Genomic DNA, 11211 nt, shown 5'->3' with positions numbered 1-11211 from the left:
AGGCCTAAGATATTGAATTTTCTTATTTTATTCTCAATAAACGATATTGACACCATCCCTCTTTTTTTAAGAAAAAAAAATATTAACCCACATTACTACTGTTTACTTCAGTGGAATAAATACACTCCGACAAAATGTGTATTTTTAATTATATCCATCTTTTGAAATGTTTACAATGCATGATTTCATAACAGATATCATAGATTTCATATAACAGGTGTAATAGATCCAATGGCAAGTCACTCCACTTGCACACCCCACCCCCTCCCCCAACGGAATAACAATTCTGAACAGGTGTAAAACAGCTTTCAATTTTTCATCCAAGGGGAGATCACTCCACTTGCAGACACCCCCACAGAATATCAACTCTTTAGTATGCAGTGTAGAGATGATTCTTCTGTAATTAAATAAATTTCATTTACACAAAGTTTTCAAAATATAAAGTAAGGACATATTTAAACCCACAAAAGTATTGCTCAAAGGTTTATCACTCCTCATGCAGATATTGATTGATTTAGTAAGGCAAGCTTTTTAAAAAGCTGTTACTTGTGAGAAGTTTAATTTCACTAATATTCTTAATACATTACTACTTGTATATTACATGTATCAGTATTCACACTGTGCAAAGTGGTCCTATGATACAAGTGTGAATCAAGCAATAATAAAACTATTTACAGTAAAATACAAGACATAAATGTAGCAAAAGAACAAAAAACTGTTGTAGTTATAACGATATTTAATGAATTACACCATAATCAACCTTAATCCACTTAGCAAACCATGTGCGCATCTTCCATAACCATGCAAAGAATATACAGATGTAAAAAGACGAGTTACATACATATATGTAATAAGTTTGAGATCATATAGATAAATACAGAAGACCTTATAGTAAATGGTACATGTATCCCCTCTTACAACAATAATCAAAAATACACAATGCTGAAAATGAAAACAAATGATATAGGAATTAAAATTAAAACTATACATAACATTCATTACACTTAAGGTCCACAATAAATAACGAAACACACTTCTACCTCAACATGCTCAATAACCATAATACACCACTTTGAACATGTCAATGATTAAATAACTTGATAAAGATGTAACCTTGAATCATGATCATGAAATATTAATATACTCAACAGTTTATTCCAGTCAAGAATTCAAACAACTTGTCCAAAAATGGTTTGAATAATACATAATCTATTAACCTATATGCTCATGATATAACTTTGAACCGAATTCAAAACAAATGGCTCAAGATTTACATGTAGAGTATTTACATCATTCCAGCTGTTTTATAACAGACCAGTAACCTTGAAATTTGGGTTGTGAAGTTTAGTCAAGATCTGAACACACATGTTGGTCATCCTTACCATATTACTAAAATTACATCAATTCTGGTCTATAAACAAGAAATACAAGCAGATGGGACTTTTATGAAAGTAAAGAAAGGAAAAAAATTGTCAAGAAGTAAGCATCCTCATCACTAATGTAAATAAAATTGAATTCTCCTTGATTAAGAGTTGTGTAGTTAGGTCGTCGGTACTATTCACATATCTGTTCATTAGATGTGATCTATGGGTCAGTTACTGATGTAAACTTATCTGTTTCTATGGGTGTGATTTATACCTGTAGGTTAGAGTCCATTTGAATTTACATTTTAGTGATATCCACAGATCTGTTTGAGTTTGAGTGACCCACTATTTCCTTTGATCAGTAGTTAGTTACGTTCTTAGTTAAGGAATGTATTTTTCACAGTTCAGTTGTCTGTAAGAGTTTGTTTAGTTTAGTACTGAGTGATGACCACATATCCTGCTTTCTTTAATTTGTTCATTTCCTAGTTAAGATCTGTTTAGTTTAAGAGTCAGTAGTTTTTCACTGTGTCTGTTTCTAATTCAGTAGTGAGTGATGATCGTAGATCTGCTTCCTTTATTTAGTTCAGTTAAGGTCTGTTTAGTTTAAGAGTCAGTAGTTTTTCACTTTTCCGTCATTTCTAGTTGAGTAGTGAGTGATGATCGTAGATCTGCTTCCTCTGTTCCTGTACCGTATCCTTCCACCTTTTCTGTACGTCCGTTACTTGGTTGATCACTGACCGCTGCCTGTCAACTCGCCGCCGGGCTGTCGTGGGTCTTTGAGGCTCTGCAGCTAAGTTATCCTAGAAACAAAACAAATATTGTCAGGCAACAAAATAAATACATGTATTGTAAGGTGACAAATATTTCATAGTAAATGGGAACAATTTAGTCCTCATTCTTAATCTACATCAGGATAAAATAACCCTGGCAGCTGTTACACTATATAGGTAAACAGTATATATATTTTTATAATGTGGGTAGACAGGATTGTACCACTGTGGTTATCTGAATATAAATCTAGTGCAGCAAGCAGGCAAGTTTGTATCATTACTGCTACAAGAATAATATCTGTATTAGCTTTGTTTGACAACAGTTATATATAAAATGTCTGTATTAGATCTGTACCACAACAGTTACATAGATAATGTTTGTATAACATGTTAATAATACTGTACAGATGCTATTCTGCATGAATCAACAGTTCTGTATTTGTTTTGCTGTATTGGATGTAGTCAAGACTGTTTTCTTGACCATAACTGTTAGCCAGCAATAACTCTTAGGAAGCTGGGCTAATAAGTGTGAGAACATAAAATGAAAACTCGTGTTTGGGATGAACAACTGCTCTATCAATTTAGCTCTACAGCATGTATAGTGCAGTGTGTATTAATTAATCAAGCATAAATGTAAACAAGTAACTTGAATGTTCATTTTCATCACATTGATCCTAATGCACATTATTCAAATTCTATTTGTCAGCTCAGCCATACACGTTATGACATTATGAAAGTTCAAAATATACCATTTGATGCTTAAATGTGTAGGGTAATATTTCTAAATTAAAAAAAAAGATTGTAAAATATGACTAGTTTTCAAGCTAAAATAAAGGTCATATTTTCAAAGACATGTGAATAATCATGATAATACGAATATTTTTTAAAATGTTTAAAAAAAATTGAGAATATTTGGTAGTAGTTTACAGAAGAGTTTATATCAGATCAGAGATGGAAAATGAGAAACTACAGTAAAAAGTGATATTGTGCTGTACAGTAAGACTTGCCTATAAAGAACTCTTAAGAGATGTGTATATTTAGCTTCTAATTACCTAACTTTTAGATTTCTACAAAAAGGAAAAAGGGAACAGAAAAAGAACCCCTAAATGTATTAGAGTTACTTTTAAGCAAGTTTTACTGTAATATAGATAAGCAATGACAACACAGAGTAGATTAAGAGAGAGCCCACTGCCAGAGATTACCAAATTCACCTCCTCGTTCACTTGTTGTTGATATTGTGTCCTCGGTCTCTTAGCGATGAGTGGATCCAAACAGAGAAGGAAGCACATGTAGATGAACAGCAGGGCCACCACACAAATGATGAAGATCACCACCACCTGAAATATAAATACAAACAAATAAACAGCAGGGCCATTAAACAAAGTATGGTTTATTAATTTTAATCACTATCATATTTGTACTTTACTAACCTTAATCACTGTGGTGTTTCTAGTTTACTAACCTTAATCACTGTGGTGTTTCTAGTTTACTAACCTTAATCACTGTGGAGTTTGTAGTTTACTGACCTTAATCACTGTGGTATTTCTAGTTTACTTAGCTTAATCATTGTGGAGTTTCTGGTTTACTAACCTTAATCACTGTGGTGTTTGTTGTATACTGACCTTAATCACTGTGGTATTTCTAGTTTACTTAGCCTAATCACTGTGGTATTTCTAATTTACTTACCTTAATCACGGTGGTATTTCTAGTTTACTAACCTTAACCACTGTGGTGTTTGTAGTTTACTGACCTTAATCACTGTGGTGTGTCTGGTTAAGTTACCTTAATCACTGAGGTGTTTGTAGTTTACTGACCTTAATCACTGTGGTATTTCTAGTTTACTTATCTTAATCACTGTGGTATTTCTAGTTTACTTATCTTAATCACTGTGGTGTTTGTACTTTACTAACCTTAATCGCTGTGGTGTTTCTAGTTTACTAACTTAATCACTGTGGTGTTTCTAGTTTACTAACCTTAATCACTGTGGAGAAAGTAGTTTACTTACCTTAATCACTGTGGTATTTCTAGTTTACTTAGCTTTATCACTGTGGAGTTTCTGGTTTACTAACCTTAATCACTGTGGTGTTTGTAGTTTACTGACCTTAATCACTGTGGTGTTTATAGTTTACTGACCTTAATCAATGTGGTGTTTATAGTTTACTGACCTTAATCACTGTGGTGTTTGTAGTTTACTGACCTTAATGACTGTGGTGTGTCTGGTTTAGTTACCTTAATCACTGTGGTGTTTGTAGTTTACTGACCTTAATCACTGTGCTGTTTCTGGTTTATTTATCTTAATCACTGTGGTGTTTGTAGTTTACTGACCTTAATCACTATATCACTGTAGTGTTTCTGGTTTACTAACCTTAATCACTGTGGTGTTTCAAGTTTACTACACTTAATCACTGTGGTATTTCTAGTTTACTTATCTTAATCACTGTGGTGTTTCTAGTTTACTAACCTTAATCACTGTGGAGTTTCTAGTTTACTGACCTTAATCACTGTGGTGTTTCTAGTTTACTGACCTTAATCACTATATCACTGTGGTGTTTCTGGTTTACTAACCTTAATCACTGTGGTGTTTCAAGTTTACTAACCTTAATCACTGTGGTGTTGTTAGTTTACTTACCTTAATCATTGTGGTGTTTCTAGTTAACATACCTTAATCACTGTGGTGTTTGTAGTTTACTGACCTTAATCACTATATCACTGTGGTGTTTCTGGTTTACTTATCTTAATCACTGTGGTGTTTCTAGTTTACTTACCTTAATCACTGTGGTGTTTCTAGTTTACTAACCTTAATCACTGTGGTGTTTCTAGTTTACTGACCTTAATCACTGTGGTGTTTCTAGTTTACTTACCTTAATCACTGTGGTATTTCTAGTTTGCTAACATTAATCACTTTGGTATTTCTAGTTTGCTAACATTAATCACTATATCACTGTGGTGTTTCTGGTTTACTTATCTTAATCACTGTGGAGTTTCTAGTTTACTGACCTTTATCACTGTGGTGTTTCTAGTTTACTTATCTTAATCATTGTGGTATTTCTAGTTTACATACCTTAATCACTTTGGTATTTCTAGTTTGCTAACATTAATCACTATATCACTGTGGTGTTTCTGGTTTACTTATCTTAATCACTGTGGAGTTTCTAGTTTACTGACCTTAATCACTGTGGTGTTTGTAGTTTACTTACCTACATCACTGTGGAGTTTCTAGTTTACTTACCTTAATCACTTTGGTGTTTCTAGTTTACTTATCTTAATCACTGTGGTATTTCTAGTTTACTAACCTTAATCACTGTGGAGTTTGTAGTTTACATACCTTAATCACTGTGGTGTTTCTAGTTTACTGACCTTAATCACTGTGGTGTTTCTAGTTTACTGACCTTAATCACTGTGGTGTTTCTTTATTTACCTTAATCACTGTGGTGTTTCTAGTTTACTAACCTTAATCACTGTGGTGTTTCTAGTTTACTAACCTTAATCACTGTGGTGTTCCTACTTTCATACAGACATTCACACAGGGAACACACTTCTCCACTGGCATGCTCCTCCAATACATGGTAACAGTCACTGTCAAATACATATATATGTTGTGTAAATTAAAAAAAAACACCCAATACTTGATTTATTAGGATGCCAAATCAAGTTCAAAGATAGTGAAAGAAATTTAAGAAAGTTGGTTTAAGCATAAGATGGACCTTCCAAGAGGGGGGAGGCTATTACATAACATTAAATGATGTGTGCATTTGTATTACATGTATTAATACCATTGAAACACTCTAAATAAGTTGTGATATAAGCAATTGACAAGAGGCCTCATTAAGAGTATCAAAATCTAATTCAAAAAAGTTTAAGGCACTTTTAGTTGCTATGATTGCACCTGACATTCTATTCTATAAGTTTCTTTGGGTTAGAATGGGTTGCTTAAAAGAATCTAGTGGCTACATGGCTCAATATAGCCAAGATCTTAATCTAGCAGCTTGACTAAATGCAACAATCTTGAACACAATCTCGGTTCTAAATTGTCTGCAGTGGACCTTCAGATATCCTGATGCCAGATATCAGGAAGTTTCAGTTTCCGGGCGATTTTTTCATTGGAATGGAATTTTTAATGTTATTTTGTTTTGTCTAACTGGTAATTCAGGTATCCAGATGCCTTCATATATCTGGACAAATTGACTGGGAACCAATGCATCCTGATAAATGAGGCTCCACTGTATTAAACATAACTAACCAGCTTGTTGGGTCGAGATCATCTTTGATCCAGGTGCGACTTTTCCCCATGATGGTTCCATTCGGCGCGACATTGGGACACACACATTTACATCGCTTGTCCTCAAAGCTGCTCTTCTCTACTCCGGCATTACTAGGGGATTCACAGATCACTGACGACAAGGAAAGCTGAAAGCAAAGAATCTAAATATTACAAAGCTGCTCTTCTCTACTCCGGCATTACTAGGGGACTCACAAATCACTGATGACAGGGAAAGCTGAAAGCAAAGAATCTAAATATTAAAAAACATTTAGTACACAAAAAAATGTAAAAAGGGAATTTCACTTTCATTTTGACAAATAATTGCCTGATATTGTACTGAGCTGTACGAGTATGTAACAAGCTATATTTATCTCTTAGTATAACACCCTTTGTGTGAGTGTAAATATCCGTCTTTATTCTGTGGGGAGCCCCTCCATTAACTATTTCATCTACCAGAGAGCTCATGTTTGGGTAGTACCTGGGAAGTCATAGGCGAGATTAAACCTGTTTTGCTTGTTCTGAAGTAGCCAGGGCAGGTGCTCAAAAGTACATCAGGTATTTACAGGAATGAAAATGCAATCTGTAAAATCTGTTTATATACTAGTTAGATTCTACACATTTAGTATGGATGTTTTACATTTTTTTCCCAGGGCCCTATTTCCATGATTTCCTTGGGCTTTCCTCCCATTTCTATTTTACACAGGTCTTGGGTGGGATACTTAAGGAATCACTGTCTAGTTTTGAGAGTATGCCAGGGCATCAACAATAGTGGGAAACATGGGATAATTTGCATAACGGGCTTCGCCCGTTATGCTAAAATTATCCCATGTTTCCCACTGTTGTTGATGTCCCTGGCATACTCTCAAAACTAGACAGTGATTCCTTATATTTCCATATCACTGTGAAATTAAATTGTAGACTCAGACATTAAAAATATAGACTAATAGATTTAAACTACATGAGAACTTTCATGCCAATTTCAATAGTCCTCGCACACTGACGTCAAACACAAAGGCAGCCGCACAAGACTTACATGCATATTTGGCCTCCTTAGCGTCAGACACTGAGACAGATGCGCACGAGATTTGCATGCATATTAGGCCTCCTTAGCTGCTGACCTATCGATCTGCCCAATTTACATTCCGGCAGAATTATCAAGAAATAAATTCCCCCAACTTTCAAACAGTTATCACAGAGAAAAAAAAAGAGAAATGGAAATATTTTGATATCATTGATACAAGAGCCAGTCCTGAGCGAGAGGGAGAGTCTCACTAGTCTAGAGGTCGAACATCCCAGGTCCGAATTAACCTGATGTTATATTTAAAACAGACACCCAACGTGGCTGCCTAGCAGTATAAAAACATAGACTTTGGGTCTATGCAAAAAACGAACTTAAATAAGTTTAAGTCAACATTTACCTTAAATATAAAGTGTTATAATTATTGAAACAACTATTTCCTGCTTCAACTTTTGAAGTCATTATCGCATGGTAGCAAAGGAATTCTGGGAAGATTTTGCCCAAAAATTTGCCTGATGTATGTACAGATTTCTTTCCCAATTTCCTCCATTCTTACACTTAAGTCTAGTGAGCTCGCTATAAAGTACACTGAAAAGGTACATTTATCTTTGCTTGCCCTAATGTTGCACAGCCTACATTCTGATTCATATTACATGTTGACAAAATTTAAAAGATTTTAGCCTAATAAATTTCAATGTAAAACTTTGATACCCTATTGAAGGTCCACCAAAAAACAATGCCACAAATGGAAATTTTTTAGGCAAGGTCTATATGCATGATATGCATGACCATCGTGTACTTATTTTTTCTTTGGCTATTCGCACAACCGTCATGTATATGATTTTTTCAGTGACTAGGCCCTATTTGCATAACCGTCATGTATTATATTTATATCAATCAGCTGTTCACACAACCATCAATTTTTACATTATCACATATGTTGTTTCAACCCCAGTTAAGTTAGCAAGAACAAACAAGATATAAAAAAAATAAGGAAACTGTCGATATTCAGACTTGGTTGATTTTAGCAACTTTGACCATACAAACAACGACCGGACCATTGTGTATACATATATGTAATAGCAAGCGAAGCGACGCTCGTCACTGCGAGCTCTTAAAGCAAGAGAATTTAGACTACTGAACATTCATTCAATAGAATTTTTTGAAGCAGTAATTAAGACCCACAATGCATCACTTGTTTAAGCTACGTTAAATCTACGTTCTCATGAGAATAGTAGCAAAAGTTTTATTAAAAGTAAACTTGCCCTGATTTAATGGATATATATTGAAGATAATTAGGAAACAAAACGTTCTTCACTAACTTTCAACACTGTTTAGGTTTTTTTCTTGGTATTGCAACTCACATACGACATCATGTGATGCAGAGTCTAGACGCACCAAATGTCATGTGCGGTTTGACAAGCCTGATCTAAATTAAAACAATAGAAGAGTTTGCGCTCGCTCTAACGGTCGCACCATCAACATATTATACTGTATAAAATATACAATTATGTATAGTTATATCACAGGGGCTTGTCAAGAAATATTTATCTTCTTTTAATAATGTTACCCCTACTATAAAAATACACAAGGGAGGAATCTAAAAATAGGAAATTTTTACCACAAATTTTGACCAGACTTTCTATCTTGTTTCTGGGCGACTTTCGTTGCGGACCAAGTAGAAGTGAGTGGAGTATAGATTCAATTTAAATATTCTTCAGTCAAATTCTAATCAACGCGTACCGCTAGTCATATAACTAACCTCTTTTCTCGATATTTGGATCTGGCGACAGTTCTTTCCATATGAATTTCCGGCGTAAATTGAATGCAGGGCTCTGATTGGTTGCTTTCTGTAAATAACTCATACACAAAGTAGCTCTTTAATTAAGTGCACCAAAACGGAGGGAAAAAGGGGTAACTTTATAAAAAGAAGATAAATATTTCGTGACAAGCCCCTATGGTTATATTAGTTATTATGTTGTGTGCATAGCTCTTGGAACATGCGATTGCTATTTGCACAACAGTTATGTACATAGATTCTTTTCTTACATATGCATACTACGGTCATGAATATATCATGTATATAATCGGCCAAAGCTACTAAAGCTAATCAAAAAGCTACAGTTCAACAGCAAGGAATTTTGGTTCTCTAGTAATACAAGGCGCGTTACATGATGCAGCTAGATACAGTCAAAATTATATTAGATAAGAATCGACAGAGATGTGCCGACTGACTCCCATAATAAACATGGGGAGGCGTTCTCTTCAACCGTTACAATCAATGCTTAAATATGTTAAATGAGAAAAGCTAAAAATTAAATGTTATATAAAATGAGACTTACCAATATACAAGAGAAACAAACAAAAATGTACAAAGATGAAGAGAACCCGTCCATATTTACAGCTTCCTTAAGGCAGTACTGGCTGTCTACTTCGACATTATTTTTACCGGAAGTGAGGTGATCGTCACTGTGTATTATCAAGTCGTTCAAAGTTAATTCTTTTAATACAGATATCGAGAATCCTGAGCATTTTGTCACAAAGCACATATAAATATTTTTTGATTCTGAATTATTTCATTTACCAATAAACAAACAATAAACACGAGCAATAATATTTTTCCATTTTTTATTTTCTTTAAACAATTTCAAAAGAAACCACACAATCTTTTTAGTTTCCGTTACCGGCGGCGTCTTTATATATTTAACCCCTCCCTGTGCACCGTATCAGTCGGGGGTGCCTGATCCTTATCATGCTATCTGTTGTTTTAACAATTCGCTGACATGTTTTTTTTAATATATTTGACGGTAGCTGGAGATCACTTCAATATTTTAAAGATATATTTCACCAACCTGAGAAGATTGAATTTTGGAACCATCCCCCCCCCAAAAAAAAATAGATAAATAATAAAAACAAAAAATTGGTAAGAAATAAAAAGAAATAAACATTATTATAGTAAAGTGTTATTCTTATTCGTCTTTTATAAATAAAACAATGAAGTATATCTTAATGAAAACTTTTTAGTATACAGTACAAATATTGAAATTCGGATTTAGCTTGAAATATTACGTGCTATGTGTACAATATTCAAATGATATCATCATGATAAAATAATTTGTTAAGATCCCGAAAAAAGTAACCCAAGTCCTGAATCGTCTTTATCCAAGTCCCGAACCGTCTTGCTGCTAGTCTCGACAGAAACGCCGGGGTTCCGAAACATCGTGCACCCCCATTCTGTGCATTGCGGCTGCATTTCATTTCCGGAATTTTGGGTAATTATCAACTTTTCATTTCCGACATTTTCTAGTTTTCATTTCCGACATTTTTTTTTTGTTTTCGTTTCCGACATTTTTCAAATACATGTGTAGTACATATAGTAACAGATTTGATAACTTTACTTTTGAAAAATTTTTAGGAATAAATCATAAATAAATCATTGAAATCCAATTTTGCAAATCTATCAGTGACTTGGACATATAAGTATGGTGCTGTCACTGACATTTAATTTAGTTCACATTAAATGTCTTGAAACAAGTTTTATGCTCATTGAACTTTTTTACCTAGACTTAGTGCTTTATATTTAAATCCAATTTTCCCTTTTAAAATTAGAAAACATTGAATTGCCGCACAGGTAAATTCCGGAAATGAAAAAAAAATTATGTCGGAAATGAAAACAAAAAATGTCGGAAATGAAATTTAAAAAATGTCGGAAATGCTATGCATATTTCCGGAAATGAAATGCAGCGCGCGTGCATTGCATACTAGAACAATACAAAATTTGATTAATAAAAACCTGTT

At 34.0% G+C, this 11211-nt stretch overlaps 1 protein-coding gene across 2 annotated transcripts; it reads right to left on the bottom strand.

Moving 5' to 3' along the window:
* Positions 1–1503: 1503 nt before the first annotated feature.
* LOC134238174 (proton-transporting V-type ATPase complex assembly regulator TMEM9-like) lies at positions 1504–9896 on the bottom strand. 2 transcript variants are annotated; one of them, XM_062720286.1, is made up of 5 exons: positions 9756–9896; positions 6375–6541; positions 5617–5710; positions 3337–3471; positions 1504–2164 (listed from the first exon to the last, which is right to left on the bottom strand). In XM_062720286.1, the coding sequence occupies exons 1-5, from the start codon at positions 9807–9809 to the stop codon at positions 2003–2005; spliced, it is 612 nt and encodes a 203-aa protein (XP_062576270.1). In that variant the 5' UTR covers positions 9810–9896; the 3' UTR covers positions 1504–2002. The 2 variants fall into 2 exon arrangements, with proteins under 2 accessions (XP_062576270.1, XP_062576271.1); XM_062720287.1 differs by having other exon boundaries at positions 1505–2164; positions 3346–3471.
* Between the last annotated feature and the right edge of the window lie 1315 nt (positions 9897–11211).

This window comes from Saccostrea cucullata, unplaced genomic scaffold (genome assembly GCF_032062105.1).
Source record: "Saccostrea cucullata isolate Sc308-1 unplaced genomic scaffold, CSIRO_AGI_Scuc_v1 ctg10189, whole genome shotgun sequence".
In the NCBI taxonomy this organism is placed as follows: Eukaryota; Metazoa; Mollusca; class Bivalvia; order Ostreida; family Ostreidae; genus Saccostrea; species Saccostrea cuccullata.
The sequence above is the reverse complement of the archived record's forward strand: the minus strand, read 5'-3'. Positions and strand labels throughout refer to the sequence as shown.

Bases quoted from the DNA above. Each gene is read 5' to 3' on its own strand.
- LOC134238174 (XM_062720286.1), bottom strand. From the start codon at position 9,809: ATGGACGGGTTCTCTTCATCTTTGTACATTTTTGTTTGTTTCTCTTGT. The intron at 6,542-9,755 runs GTAAGTCTCATT...CTTTGCTTTCAG, and splicing joins TTTGTTTCTCTTGTATATTG to CTTTCCTTGTCGTCAGTGAT. The intron at 2,165-3,336 runs GTAATCTCTGGC...TTTTGTTTCTAG, and splicing joins TGAACGAGGAGGTGAATTTG to GATAACTTAGCTGCAGAGCC.